At 45.5% G+C, this 15865-nt stretch overlaps 1 protein-coding gene across 1 annotated transcript in view; it reads right to left on the reverse strand.

The window, feature by feature from the left end:
* The window catches only part of ABCA13 (ATP binding cassette subfamily A member 13), a 197985-nt gene extending 182605 nt beyond the window's left edge, over positions 1 to 15380 (reverse strand). The window contains 7 exon segments of the mRNA XM_044419119.1: positions 2842 to 3006; positions 5915 to 6014; positions 6016 to 6089; positions 6534 to 6593; positions 9041 to 9162; positions 13059 to 13135; positions 15367 to 15380. Of these exon segments, the coding sequence (XP_044275054.1) occupies positions 2842 to 3006; positions 5915 to 6014; positions 6016 to 6089; positions 6534 to 6593; positions 9041 to 9162; positions 13059 to 13135; positions 15367 to 15380 (612 nt within the window).
* Between the last annotated feature and the right edge of the window lie 485 nt (positions 15381 to 15865).

Raw genomic sequence — 15865 nt, forward strand, 5'->3', positions numbered from 1 at the left:
CCCCCCCTCGTCGCCTCTTGGACCCTCTGTGTGAAAAATCCTCCCTCTATAGCTTCTAGGAAGCGATGTGACCTGATTGGCACTGCGGAGTGAGTCTCCCAAGTAATATCTGGGAGATTGAAATCTCCCATAATTACTATGTCTCTCCCCCGAGATATCCTTAGAATCTGGCCTGTCAGGACATCATCCAGGGTCTCAAGTTGACCTGGAGGGCAATAACATACCCGCCATGTCAGGTCTCTTTCCCTGTCAAAACCCCTAAGTTTCACACAGACTGTCTCTGCCGAATCCCCATCTGTGCTGCATTCTGTCCCACTGCATCCTATCCCTTCCCTGACATACAAAGCCATGCCCCCACCTCTTTCCCTTCCTGTCCTTTCTAAAAAGGTGATACCCTTCTATGTTCACATTCCAGACTTGTCTTTCGTCCCACCAAGTTTCTGTGATTCCCACCAGATCATACCCTCCTATTCCCAGGAGAGCTTCAAGCTCTTCCTGCTTATTACCCATGCTCCTGGCATTGGTGTACATGCACCTCAACTCCTTCCCACCACTTCCTTTCCTTGGAGTTCCCAGCCTCCTCCTTACTCCCATCCTCTGTGATACATGGCCCCTCTCTGTAGGAGTCCTGTCAGTCCCTGCAGTACCTATAAACCCCTGGTCCCAGAGCCCTGATCCTCCCCCCACACTTGTCCAGTGCAGACACATTACTGGGGGACCTGACCCCCCCCCCCGGCTCAGTTTAAAGTCTTCCGGACGAAGCTCGCTAGAGCATCTCCAAAGGACCTTTTCCCATCCTCATGAGGTGTAACCTGTCCCTTGCCAGAAGTCCATTGGCAAGAAAACGAGTGCCGTGGTCGAGGAACTTGAAGCATTCCTTCTGGCACCACACCCTAAGCTAGTCGTTCACCTCGGAGGTCCTCCTGTTCCTCCCTGGCCCAAATCCCCAGACAGGTAAGTTTGACGAGAAGGTCACTTGGGCCTTCAGCTCCCTGAGTTTCTTCCCCAAGGCCTCCAAGTCCCTGGTGGTCCCAATCACACCCTGCCTGGCCACATCATTTGTGCCCACATGGATCATCAGGAGCGGCTGGTGACCCCCGGAGCAAACAAGACACTCCATTCTGTCCTTCACGTGCTGGATGCGTGTGCCCGGCAGGCAGCAAACCTCCCTTGTCTCCAGGTTGGGGACTGCAGCCAAGAAATTAAAAGACGCTTGCTCCTGGGGAGGAACGCTATGGCAAATCTAGACAGCATACTAAAAAGCAGAGACATCACCCTGCCAACAAAAGTGCGTATAGTCAAGGCTATGGTTTTCCCAGTTACAATGTATGGCTGTGAAAGTTGGACCATAAGGAAGGCTGAGTGCCGAAGAATTGAGGCCTTTGAATTGTGGTACTGGATAAGACTCCTGCAAGTCCCTTGGACAGCAAGGCAATCATACCGGTCAGTCATAGAGGAGATCAACCCTGACTGCTCTTTAGAAGGCCAGATACTGAAGATACTGAAGATGAAACTCAAATACTTTGGCCACCTAATGAGAAGGAAGGACTCCCTGGAGAAGTGTCTAATGCTGGGAACATTGGATGGCAAAAGAAGAAGGGGACGGCAGAGAATGAGGTGGTTAGATGGAGTCACTGAAGCAGTTGGTGCGAGCTTGAGTAGACTCCAGGGGATGGTGGAGGACAGGAAGCCTGGAGGAATGTTGTCCATGGGGTCACGATGGATCTGACACGACTTCGCGACTAACAAAAAACAACAACAATATGTGGTACAAAGTCATCTCACACACATACCTCTCGCTTGATCATTGTTATCTGGACTTAATCCCTTAATTCCTACCAGTCTTGGATCCGATTTTCAACTTACATTAAAATTCAAAATGTTCCCCCTAGAAATGTTGAGTGGAAAATCTATCAACAACTTGTTAATTTTTACCTGCCCGCTTATGCTGGGAAGAAGAAAAGACAGAACTTTAGCCCTGGTTTGAACTTCAATAATAAAGCTCAAATTTGAGGGCATATAAGCAGCAACAGCATGGCCCAATTGTTAGGATTCATTGACCCAGAGAAGCTTCCCTCTTTCCTGCAATGTTCTTCCTTCTTCTTGCTGCAGAGATACCCCACTGGCCCAATTTTATCAAACTGCACACATAGAAACAGGTTGAACACATGCTTCCTCCTACTGATGTCTCCCTGAAAATCCATTAGCTTTCCAAACCCTCTTTCTTCATTACCCCCTCTTTTCTGAAGGACCCATCCAGTTAATCCTTTTCTGTCTTTCTCCCAGGCTCATGTGTATGTTCTGGGGATAAGCAACTTGCTAGCAGCCTGTTTGTTAACAGTCTACACAGCCATAGTCCTTGCCTTTCTCCCCATTGCCAGAACCACAATCACTTCTTCTTGTAACCTGCTATTCACTCAAACTAAACCATCACTTTTAATGGCTCTGTCTTAAGAATCAGAATGTAGTTCATAAGAAGGAAATAGAAGGAAATTGTTTTCTCTATGCAGGTAGTTTTTAAAAAGGAGGAACATTCAACTTAACCATAAATTGCTTTGGGAGTCCACCTAAAGATTGAAGAGGTTCACCCCAACAAGAGCTCTGACACTTAAATCTGCTGATTACATTGTGTGACATGCAGACAATTTTATAGGCATTTTTTCATAAGTACATTGAAGCAATGAGATCATACATTAGAAATGGCATGAAATGAAACAAGATCTATTTTCAGGAGAGCAACAGGTCCCACCAGAAAGAACCCAAGTCCACAAATGGCTCACCTGACAAAGCTATTCTTGAACATTAAATAGAAATTTATATGTAAAAAGACCATAGACATACCGACTGAAAAGAAGCGATGTGAAGGAGTGATGCACTTCTGAATGTCTGAAGGAATGCTGGAAGGTTTTCAAAGACATGTTGAGCTTTATTTAGGAGGGAGCTAATACTGGATATGACATCCAACAGTGTGTTAAGTAAGCTGTAAACTTCCAATGGAATTTTGATCTTGAAGTAAACAGACCAAGTCAAGGATGTTCCTCCCTCGTCGCCTCTTGGACCCTCTGTGTGAAAAACCCTCCCTCTATAGCTTCTAGGAAGCGACGTGATCTGGCTGTCACCACCAAGTGAGTCTCCCAACTAATATCTGGGAGATTGAAATCTCCCATACTTACTGTGTCCCTCCCCCGAGATATCCTTAGAATCTGGTCTGTCAGGCCATCATCCAGGGTCGTCCCAGGCTGGGGGTCCTGCTGGTCCCCCGAGGCCTCATCAGCCCCAGCCTCCCCAAGTGGAGAGAACCTGTTTCCCAGCTCCAGATCGGCACCAGGAGAAGGAGGAGGCCATGCTGGCCTGCTCCTCCTATGGGTGACATGCCTCCATGTCTCCCTGGCTGCTCCTTCTGTGACCTCTCCCTCAACCCTCTGTCCAGAGGGGGGCTGCTCCCGGGGGGCCTGGAGAGCTCTCTCGGCCCTCAGGCACCTCAACTTCTCCTCTAGCAGGACCACCAGCTTACACCGAGGGCAAGTGTAACCCTGCCTCTCCTGGGGGAGAAGGGCGAACACCTCGCAGCTCTCGCAGCAGACAGCAACACTCCTGACTCCTGCCAAGGCCATTTCCTGGTCTGACGTTGGGATCCCTTCCGAGACCTTACCTTGGTCCCCTGCCTTGTCTGTCCTGCAGTTCCTCTCACTCGCCCAGTTCTCCCAGACAACCGCCCCATACACACACACAAGGATAAAATAAAATTTAAATTGGAGGAAAAACAAAGGAAAGCGAAGCACAGAACTGCACAGAACAGAACAAAATAAAACAAAAACAAACAAAGAAAAAACAATTAAACAAACAAACAAACAAACAAACAAAACCCCTCAGCCTCCCAGGGAAGGGAGTCCCCAGGCAGCCTGGGCCGCAGTTTAGGGACGCAGACAAGGGACAACGCCTTATCAGTCCCTCAGGCCGGTGGCCCCGCCTGTCCGCTTCCTCCTGGCCCCTCTGGCCTCTCTGGCCCCGCCCCCTTCCTCTCCGCTGCTCCTGGCCCTCTGCTCCCCTGCCCAGCTCCTACCTTGCCTTCGCCAGTCCCCTGGCCACTCAGCGCTCTCTCCCAGCCTGTGCCTCTGCTGCTCTGCTGCTCTGCCAAGAGGCCAGAGCCAAACATACTTGTTAACCCATACTAAACAACATTTGCTTGTAATATGGATTTCAGAGCCAAATTATTTGGCACCCCCTTTTGTACTGGATAGCATTAGGATTAGGATCTAGCTGGCCATCCAAGGACCAGAAATGCTACAATGCAGCACTCCCCACTCCCAACTCAGATGTTGCCCCAGAAGAATACCATGATAGATGGTCCCAAAAGCTGCTGAGAGATGGGAGAGCATCACCAGGGTCACAATTGCCCACTCTGCCTCCTGACATAGATCATTATGCCAAGTCACTTTGGTACATGCCAAAACCCAGGCTGAACCCCAACTGAAATGGATCCAGATAATAAATCTCATGTAAGAGCACGTAGAACTGATTGTCCACCACCAACTCGAGGACCTTGTCCACCAGGTTCAAGTTGTTAAAGAATGTTTGGGTCCAGAGATCATTTCTTTGCAAGTAGCCTCCTGCCTGCCTCTTTCAGCATGGGGCCACTCACTCTTTCAAGGAGGCAGTGATCTTCTCCCTGGCCCAGCCAGTTTTTCCATCCCTGCTGGTTTATAAAAGCTCAGAGAGGCAAGGATCCAGTACAAAGATGGTTGTCTGTCCAAGGATCTTGTCAACATGCTCGAGTTGTACCAATTTATCCAAGAAAACCTAACCAGACTGGGCTCTGGATATCTCTCCTGATACAACTGCATTCAATAACATTCAACATGCCAGACTGTTTTCTTGGAAGTACCTAGAAAATATAGAATGGGTCTGGTATTACTTTGGGGGCAGCATGTAAAAGGCTCTAGTCAAGCCTTAAAAACAGAGGACAGTAAGATGGTGTTTCTTTGCTGCTTTTGGTGCCCCTAAGTACTTCAGGGCTTGATTGCATTCACAAGGAGTTTTCTCCATTTGCTTTCAAACTACCATTTGTTTCAATGCTCTCAGCTCCAGGGCATTCCATGAAGCCATCGGAGCTCTATTAAAAAGAAGGCAGGAACAATTGTGTCAACTGCCCAAGTCATCCCTGTATTCCATCGATCAACAAGGAATTCAAAATCATAAAATCCAGAATCCCACCAGGAGCCTTTGGAAACCATAAAGATCCATTAGCCACCAGGGGAGACCACTCTAGGCTGCTCTCCCTTGCAGAGAGGAAAAGTCATTGTTAAGTATGAATCACAGCAGGAAGTGATCTGACCATAGCAAAGGAAGTGATCTGAAGTCACTCGCCTTCAAGTCTCTACTGCCATGCCCAGCTCAAACAAACAAGTCTGGAGTTCGTCCTGCCACATGTGTTGGGCTGGAGACATGTTGGGACAGTCCCGTGGTTGTCATGGAGTCCATGAAATCCTGAGTCGCCCCAGACAGAGTCCCCTCTGCAAGGATGTCAGTGTCCCCCAGGATCAACTATTGGAGCGGGGAGGGGGCACAGCAACCCAACTGAGAACCTCTGTCAGCTCAAGCAGGGAGATGTTGGGGGACAGTGTGGCTGGTGCAGCAGAATCCGCATCTATCCCAGCACAAGAAATCAAACAGCCTGGATTACAAGTCAGACAGAAAGGAGCCAAGAGGGTGGGAGAGAGACTTATTTGTTCTCAAATATTTGTTCTCAAATACTTCTCAGTTATTTGTTGTTTCACCTGAGGAAATGTCAGATTCCCTTTTAATGTGGCCTTGGGCAACATTTCTGAGGCAACTCTTCAGTAACTACCTTTGCCTTTTCCTCTCCCACTTGTCTATCATTCACATTCAGAAAAGGAATGCTGCCTTTGCTCACCTTATAAATGATGTTGCGAAGATTCAGGTTTTTCAGAAGGAGTACAGTCAAGGTATACAATTCATGTGGTGGCAACGAGCAGAGCTCCTTGATGACAGCAGAACGTCAGCAATGGGATAAACATTTCCACATCACACCTTCCAGCTAAAGCAGTTGTGAGGACTCTGAAGAGAAACTGCCACAGTGAAAAGAACATCAGTGTTTCTTTGAAGTGGTGAAGGTGCAGTTTCAAAAGTAACTAAAAGCAACAGTGCTGAAGCTCAGAGGCCCTCCCAACCTATAGGCTTGAGTACAGGTGAAAGGAAAAAGCAGTGTGGGGATAAGAGAAAGATCTGCTCTATATCACAAACAGGGATTTCCAAAAGAAGACCTCACCACAGCCAATAAGCATCCAGAATTTTACCTTTCTGCTTGGAAAGTTTGCCAAGTTCAAGAATTGCATCGCATTGCATGAACTAAGTACTTTGAGCCAAATGGCTGGGATGACAAAAACAGAATTTGTGAACAGCTCCTCCATTCAGGATGGATTGCCTGGCTTCATCCCTCAACCCATGTTATTTGGTCCTACATGAAATTCTGGCTTGCGGCTCCAGTGGGCTACACATCCACACATCTGTACCTCCACTATGCATCCCAATGCCCCTGACTGAAAGTCCCTCTTCCCTTGCTGTATGAGTACCTGTAGGGGATGGAGAAAAAAAGGGGCAATGGGAGCATAGCCACTTGTGTGAGGCCACAGGCAAAGCCCTGAGGCCACACACAGCTCCTGGTCCATAGGTGTGCATCCCTGCCCTAACCAATCAAAACTTATCCATATCTCATTCCTCTGACTCAAGCTTGGTTCTGTCCACTGAGAGTCACAAGGTGATAAGCTATGTGTATCCGAGCACCATCTCAGCATCTCTGTACAGACAGAATTGACAGTGTGAGGACAAGCAAGGCCAGCAGACAGTGCAGAGGAGCATTTACTACCCCTTCACAAGAAGCCCCTCTTTTATTCACGTCTTCCTGCCCTTCCAGGCCCAACGGGTCAGAAATTGCTGGTCATTGTTCTACAGGACTGAGTCATCTCCAGGTGCTTCTCCACTCTAAATATCCCTTGCTGTGCCGCCCTATACTGTCCTGCTCCCTTAACTAAGCCCATCCACCCTTCACTGGAATTTCTGCGCATATTGCTTAAAATTGTAGTCCCAGAGCACAGCACAGTTCAAAGGAATACAGACTTTTCTCCTACCAGTTCATTTGTCTACAACTAGGCACATAAATCAACAAGCAACAATGCCTATTATTCTCATTACCAAAGAAGTAGGAGAACAAATGGAAGCCAACTAAAATCAGAATTAGGCTTGCTTTAGAAGGAATCTCCTTTCCAAACTGCATTTTAAACCACTTTTCTTTCCATGGAAAGAAAAGTTATCTAGCTTGTAGAGCACCAGTGACATCCAGTGGCCACTTAATTTGACTGGCTAGCCTCATTCCCTGAAATTCCCAAATATGTCTCACAAACTCAGAAATAAGCACACAAAAATCAAGAGAAGTAACTCTGCACTCTGCTTTTGCCTTCTGTGTAACCCAGAAAATATGAACAATTGCCTTTATAGATAAGGTCACAGCGAGACAGATAAGCCCCAGGCTGACCTCTGGAGGTACTATGCCTAGAACAATTGTGCTTTCATGATTCCTCTCCCGTGGTAACTGATGCAGTGTTGTCATCTCCAAGAACTGTCCCATGCTTTCTGAGCATTTCTGCAACTTTTTAAAGAATAATAAAAAAGGAAGGACAAATGAGAGATAGATTGACTCCATAAGAAAGCTAAAGTCTTGAATTCAGAACAGCTAAGCAGAGATGTCATGGATAGGATATTTTGGAGGACCTTCATTCATAGGGTCTCCATAAGTCAGAGGCGACTTGATGGCACTTAACAACAACAGTATAAAATGCTACAAAATGACTGTATCTTCTCACAGTGCAAGCTTGTGGTTGTGTAATGCGTCACATAGAAAGGCAGAGAGAGAAAACCCTGAGAAAAAGAGTCTAAAGGAGAATTCAGAAGCGGAAGCCTCTCTAAAGTGGTGGGTTAAAATGAGCTACAAGGCTAATGTGGAGAAACCCTAGTCCAATAGGCAACAGAGCTGAAAAAACAGCATTCAGTCAGAAGGTATGGGCCAATGCCGTTATGGCTCACTCAGTGCTCCTAGGAGACAGTGACAGTGGCATACATCACAATGGAGAGAAACCAGCAGGGGCAACCCTTCTAGGACAGCAAAGCAACAGCTCAGACTCATGCCAAGAGATGGACAATATAAGACAGTCATCTTCGACCTGGTACCCTCCAGATGTTTACACTAAAACTCCCAGAATTCCTGACCATTGCCCAAGATGGCAGGGAATGATGGGAGCTGAAGGCCAAAATACCCAGAAGACAGGAGAAGGCTGCTATAAGGAAAGAGGTAAAATTGGAGAGTAGTGATAAACTGCTACTATGATATTTTCTACCTTGATATTGACCCATTTGCCAAGGAATTCCTGAAAAACTGCCGTGGAATTGCATCAACAAGCTGCCTTACATAATTACCCAATCTTCCTTCTCCTCTCTAGTTTACCCTCAAACAGTGACCCTGTGGGGTAGGTTAGGCTGAGAGCTGATGACTGGCCAAAAGACACCCAGTGAGCATCATGCATGGGCAGAGAATAGAAGTTGGATGGGCTTAGTCCCAGTCCAGCCTTCAAGCTGATTGAGCACACTGGCTCTCACGAGACCACCTTGGATCTCTGCTATGAGGTGGTTCCTTTTCCTGAGCTGTTTTGGCCTACATATGATTCCCCCTGCTTAAATATGTTACCAGACCAGATTGTAGAGAGGTCTCATGTCATTCCACTAGTACATGAATTGGCTCCTATAGTTGCAAGCCTATGCTTGTTAGACAGGAATAATTTCTACAGTTCCCATCATCCCCCAGCCAGCCAGCCAGCCAGCCATGGCTGGGATGTGCTGAGAGGCATAGGCCATATTTCCACTCAAGCACTGCATCCGAAGATTCATTTTTTGCTATCACTCTGCATGAACAATGTGAAGGCATTTTTCAGGATGTTTTAACATCACATGATACATTTCCCATTTGTACCTTTGGCTGTGAGATACTGAACTCCATGACAACAGTGATTGCTTCATCAGAAATCCTGGTTAAGGAACTGAGCTCTTTGGTCAATTTTGTAGTATTTTGTACACAGTATTTAATCTTCATGTCTGCAACACATTATAAACAGCAAGGCTATCATGCCAAAAGCAAGGGGAGCACCTTTGGCTGTCTCTTGCTTCTTTGAACTATGAACCAAAAAAATAAGGGGTCAACCACATACACTCACTCAACTGATGCCCCAAGTTGCATGATGAGGAGTATGCTAAGACCCTAGCCTTAGCTACACAACTTCAGGGCTACCTGTCCACCCACCCACCCACCCACTCTTGTTATTTTTATTTTTTTAATTTAATTTTTGTAGAGTGGAAATGATTGCATGAACCAGGCCTCTGCACATTTGCATATCTGCGCATGACACCTTCTTCATGCATGATCTGTGTGCGGGGAAAAGGGAGAATGCGCCACCACACAGATCTGAGCCGCTTGTCAGGGTCACTGGGGCCCTCCTGCTCCAGCAAGTGAATAAAGTGATCATACTTCAGGGAAGACATTTGCAAGAGAGCAGCTCCAATTCAAAAGAAGTGGAGAAAGAGGAAGCTGAGCTAGTGACTATGTAGGGAAAGAGGGGGCAAGCCATGTAGCCCTCAAGGGTTGCATGCTAGTGGAGCTGGCAATGGGTGAAACCCAAGGTGATGGGCAAGGCCATCTTCCCCCTTGCATGCTCCCTCTTACACACACACACACACACACACACGGATATGTGAGAGTCTTAACCCTCCTCTCCCCACATATCCCCCCATGTAAACTGCACTCCTTCCAACTTGCCAAACAGCTGCCAGGCAGAAACATGCTTTACCAATGTCAAATCAAGATAATTTTCTGACCAATAGCAACAGAAGAAAGGTAAGAGATCAGGGATGGGAAACTGCACATTTTGCACACAAATAACATTCATGGACTGTCATAATAGCAATCTCATGACCTCTTAGGCATCGTCATAGGTCTAGGAGGTCATAGAATAAAATTACTCCAGCCTAGGAGATGGAGAATCCATGCTCAGATCTCCCTCCCCACCTAACTGCCAGCAAGGCAAGAACCAGTCTGGCTGCTTCTTTGAAGCACAATGTGTCCCAAGGGAAGGATTAAATGCATGTTTCCTTGGTGGCAGGAAAAGGAGAGACAAATGCCACCAAGATATGAGGTGCCCTGGCAGTGCCTCAGTGTATTGGAGGGGATGGATGCCTTCCATCCCCTCCAATACATCAGCTGGACAGCTGAAATTGGTTCTCTGGCTGTTCTGCAGGGCAGGAGACACACAGAGATGAACTTTGACTCCATTCTCTTCCCCACCCTGCACTGGATGCCTATAATTCTCCAAGTTCAGAGGGACATGGCACCCCCATAGGACTGCACTATGAAATGTGTAATAATTTATAAAACACAGCTAAAATTACACAACAAAAGGTAAAGGTAAAAGTCAATTTCTCAACCAACTTCTTTGTTCTATATAAGAATTCTAAGGACACACAAAAGATATTACAACTCTGGAACAAACTGCACAGACTCACATTACAAGGACAAGCTATAGAATTTAATGTCATTTCCCAGATGAGTTTCAACTGAATAGTCTTACCCAGTGGCAAATTTACAAGTGTTCAAACGGCTCTTTTTATTATTGCAACGCTGTTATTTGTGAGGAAGATTTGCAGGTTTTTTTCCCGATCTATTGCTCTAGCAGTGTGATTTACCACATGAGTCCAACCACATAGCATGCCAGATAATGTGTGAACGAGATGCTCACAACAGGTGCTCTGTGTGGTCAGTCCTCTGAACACAACTGCCAAAGCTAGGAGATGGCCCAACATCCACACTCCAATGGCCTGCCATGGAACATGCCGGCTTCTTACTGGCCACAGAGAGGGTTCCAGCAACATCAGGCCAGATGCTGCAGCAGAAAGGGGCAATTTTTCCAGGGCAAACTTAGTGGTGGGAAGGAATTTCAAGGGTGGTTAGGAAAACCCCCAAGGCCTGCATGAACTGCTTGTTTGTGTTGCAGGGAGCATGTCCCATTATCTTGTCTCTACTAAGCAGACAGAGTCCAAATTAAAAACAAGGCTGGAGAAATGGAGGGTGGAGCTTGAGTTTCATAATCACCAAAGATAAATGCTTTGAATTCTAATGTTCCAGTGAGGAACTAAATGGCAAGGAAAACAGTAATAGAAAAGAGAGTGAGAAAAAAGAATTAAACAAAAGCTGGGCCACCTAGGTTTTCATGAGGTACTTAGTTCAGACTAGAAGTTTAGATGGTCACACAGTTTTGTAAGATTGTTTGCATTTCTAATTAACAGCTAAGACTCCTTTGTTAAATCAGGGCTCAAGGTCTTTTACAAGTTGAACTTGTTATGCTTGTTCAGAAAAAAGTACTGCTGAATTCAGTGGAGCTTATTCCTGAATAAGTATGCAAAGAAATGCAGTCGTACCATTAAAAATGGATACACTTCAAGTTCCAACAGGACTCCTTGAAAAACTGGCATTTCCTTTACTTTTATAACAAACCTCCTTAGGCAGCAAATTGAAGGAGGCATCTCACAGTGCAGTCCTGTAGCTGGTAAGCAGAGTCTCAATGGCCATAGGATTTTTCAGAGTCTCAGCTCCATCCTTTGAAGTGTACTCTGAAGCCACTCAAAGTGCCCTTCCTGCTCTCACAGCCAGAGCAGAAAGAACTGCATCAGCTGCAACTGTGGTCACAAAGGCTTTGGCAGGCAGTAAAGGAAGGAAACAGTTTCTGCCAGCACCTGAAGTATCCCAGCAGTACCTCACACTCCTTCACACTCTTTCTGAGGTCAAGCACTTAGATGCCTCAAATCAGTCCATCCAAGTATCTTGCATAACAGGAAAGGGTAACCAAACAAACAAACCTTCAGCTCCATGTCCCTTCTGCCTCACGTAGGATGACTGGAACCCTCTCAGTTTGGAGGGTTACAGGCAGTCTCAGTGGATTGCACTCCAACAGTACCACATTTGTGTATTGTGTTGTAAGACAAAATTTAAGTGCTGTATAATAGGACATGTATATATTCACTGGAGAAAAGATGAGTCTTAAACATTTGAAAGTGGGTAGGATAGGGTGGGGGGAAGCTGTGGAATGAATCTCATGTCAAGCATAAATTTCATGTGTTTAATTCATGTAAAGTCTGAGCTACATAAACATGTCTATTTAATCAGATTCTCTCTGTGTGTGTGTTAATAAATGCATATAATATTGGTGCTCTAGACTTCATGAATGGATTGCACATCTGGCTGGCAGAAACTGAAGCTTGGCTTCTAAGTCCAGAAATGGTTAGCGGAGCCAGCTGGTGCCGGAGGTCAGACTAGATGACCCGGGAGGCCCCTTCTGACTCGCTCTGTTTCTATGTTTCTAAAAAATAATTTGTAGACCTCTGTGTGGTAATCAGACATCAGGCTGAACCTGAAAGCCTAACCTGAAAGGCCTAAAGAGAACATCTTAACTTCACACTTAAAAATAGCTTTCTTTCTGCCTGTCACAGTTTCCTATGTGGAATTTTGGGAATTTTTTATGTTGAGAGATGAAGGAAGTTTCCGGATAGGGATCCCAATAGCTCCAAAGAAGTACCATTTCCAGGATTCCTTGGGGAGAAGACCTAACTGTCAAACAGATTAGTGTTATAATGTGGTGACACCCAAATCAAGCCAATCCGAGCAGAGAGATTTGACATGGGGCAGCTGAAAGCTACGAGATCAGTCCATGCAGGCTAGAAGGCAAGGAACAGATTTTGGGTTCCTATCAGTCAATTAATATGGATATTCTTCTGAACTTACAGCTGAAATGGATGTAAAGTAGCCTGCACAAGGCTCTGAAAACAGCTCCTCTTCAGGATGCCTTTTCAAGACCAGTCAAAAACTAGCTCCACACCCAGGTTTCCAAACAGCATTTGTTCTTATGTGCTTTTAGAAGCTTTTGCAAAGAATCTATGAAGCTTACCTGTTGGCAGACTGAAGTTATTAAGGCAAGCCGCTAGAGGGTTCCCTGACAGAGGTATTTCTAAGATTTCGGTTAACCTAGAAGCAAATGAAAACATGGAAAAGGTTAGTTTGCAGATTAGTAATATTTGAACTTTTACAAGCCAGTTTTCAGGGGCCCATCATGCTCAGTGCAGTGGCACTGAACCTCTTGCAACTCAAGGGCTGAAACCCATTTTGGAGAGGCTCTCAAAGACCATTTTCTAGTGGTGAGCAGGCCAGAGACAAAAGGAGCAGGGCCAAAATGATCAGCGTGCTTTAGCATAACATTCTTACTGTGGTTTTCAAAGCCTTAACAGAGATATTGCAACCACTTAAGATGGTGGGGACAGGGGGAGGAGGGAGCTGTGCCAGAGCTAGAAGACCATCAAGTGATCGATGGTCATGACAAAGGGACTTGGGGCCATTTGGGGAGCTCTAGAGGAGCCAAATGGGAACCCAGTCAGCTAGGTGCTCCCCTGGGTCTGAAGTTCCCTATACCAGTTTTAGAGCAACCCAGAAACTGAAGCCAAGACAGAGGAAACACACCGTAAGCAAGAAGATGCAGGGTAGCTCCATTCTCATAGGACAGCACTGAGTTCTACAGGATACTGGAGGTAAGGTGGGATGTATCAGGGAAGGGAAACTGACCCTTGCTCCAGATGCTGAAATCAGTGGGGATAACCCACATCCCAGGTGCACCCCTTTATTTTTCCTCATATAAATGAACAGCCAACATCCATGCTTAACCATCCAGCTAAAGACCTCCTTCATGACAGCTCCTCCTCCCTGAACTGTAGCTGCCAGCAGCCAGTCCAGCAGGGTGAATTTGCGGAGAACAGGGCTGTCCCCCTGGCATGTGAAAGAACTATTTCCCTCTCCGTGCTTTTTCTTTACATATCGTGCCTTTTTAGATTATAAGCCTGCAAGGAGGGGCTACCTTGTTTAATACATTCTGTGAAAGGAGTCTTTTTGGCTAAGGAAAGATACTTCATATAAACAAACAAACAAAAAGCGAAGTCTGCCCTTGGGATAAATGAATACAATAATAAAGCCCCACACACTCAAGGGAAATGGGGCAATAGATGCAACTCCTCCCCACATTTTATCATTGGTGTCCCAGCCTCTACCAATAAGAATCTGCTCCACTGGTGAGGTTGCCAAGCATCTGTGTGTTCACAGAACTCACAAAAACATACTGCATTCATATGAAGCACAGGGTTCATACAGATTGCCCTACATACAGATTGTCCTACATACAGATTGCCCATCATAATTACAAGCATTTTGCTGGTTTTGTGGTAAAAGACAGTGAGAAGCTTCAGTAATAATCTTTAGGGAAAGGGTAACTATTAGGAGGAAGAGGTTTTCTCATCTATTCTGTCAGGTACAAAGTGAGGATTGGATACTGTGAACATTCCCACTATTTGTCCCATTGATTGAGGGTCAGCATCAAGGATCCAAGGTTGAAAAGACCCTAATTATATAACCACAGGGAGAAAACCAGATTTTACATTTGCATGTGTTTGCCAATGTTTTCTGAGACAGGTTGACATTCACAGTTGCTTTCAGTGATGTTGTGGAGGCACATTTGGATTTCAGACGAAGTAGTAGAAAGCATCCTTTTTAGAGATACAAAGCCTTCGCAATTTCCTGGAGTAGCAGTTGGCCAGACCTTCACAGCATGCTGCAAAAAACACAATTTCATGATGATCGTATACTCATTTAAAATGTAGTACTTTTTCAGAAATGAAAGCAGTCACCAACTAATCTGTGTGACAAACAAATTAACAGCTTGATCAGAGAATAAAAACAATTGAGTTAATTGATGCCAGTAAGCTGGGGTCTCACTCCCAATACAGGGACAAAACTGTTGTTTTCATCTATTAGTGCCACCCCTTTCCATTGATCTAGCTTAATCCATCTGTTTGAATCAAAACTGCATAAAGTAACAACAGTCCCTGTGGTTTCAGAGATATTTTTCCTATTTTGCATGGTTTTCTCAGAGAGCTTTGCCCAGATTCAGACATGGTTGCATAGCACACATGGGAATTATCATAGGTTTGGAACCAGATCATGTCTGCTTATTGTGTGATAAAATCAGACTCCAGGGATAGGGGTAGTATTAGTCCACCGCTTCTTCATCACCTTACCATACAGCCCTTCAGCAAGATTTTGTTGCAGGTCAGAGATCATCATATGCAAGCCCACCGAAAAGAAAAAATCCACCATCAAAAAGTATATTGCAAAGTGGACTTCAGATAAAGTATACTGAAAACTTTCTTACAAACCTGATATTGACCATGAACCAAATGGATTTCCTCAAGGATAGAGAAGAAAGGCCGTCTTGTCAAGCCATGCTTACAGCTCTTAAAGGCACATCTGACATTGTTGATAAATGCAAGACTGTCTGTAACAGAAAACACACAATGTATCACAAAGAATGAAAGCAGGACCAAAAGTGACCATGAGATCAACGTGATGATGGCAACTGCATCTGCCCCACATTCACATATGAAATGCAGGAGCAGATTTTAGCACCTAATGCTATGCAATGAAATGAGGAGTTGAGCTCCCTAGCTTCCTGTTACACTTTCCTTCCCCTACCATCTGATTCCCAGTAATGAAGTCAGGCTGAAGGAAAAAGAAGTTCAAGCGACTGGTGAAGATACATGGCTAAAAAGGGGACAGGATTCAAGTCCCCTCACTTCAAGGCTCCCTATGATGCAAACATTCTTTTCTCATAATGTGAGAACTGAGGGCCATCCAAGGGAGCTGAAGAGTGGGAAT

This window comes from Varanus komodoensis, unplaced genomic scaffold (genome assembly GCF_004798865.1).
Source record: "Varanus komodoensis strain SLA01 unplaced genomic scaffold, ASM479886v1 scaffold10, whole genome shotgun sequence".
Lineage (NCBI taxonomy): Eukaryota > Metazoa > Chordata > Lepidosauria > Squamata > Varanidae > Varanus > Varanus komodoensis.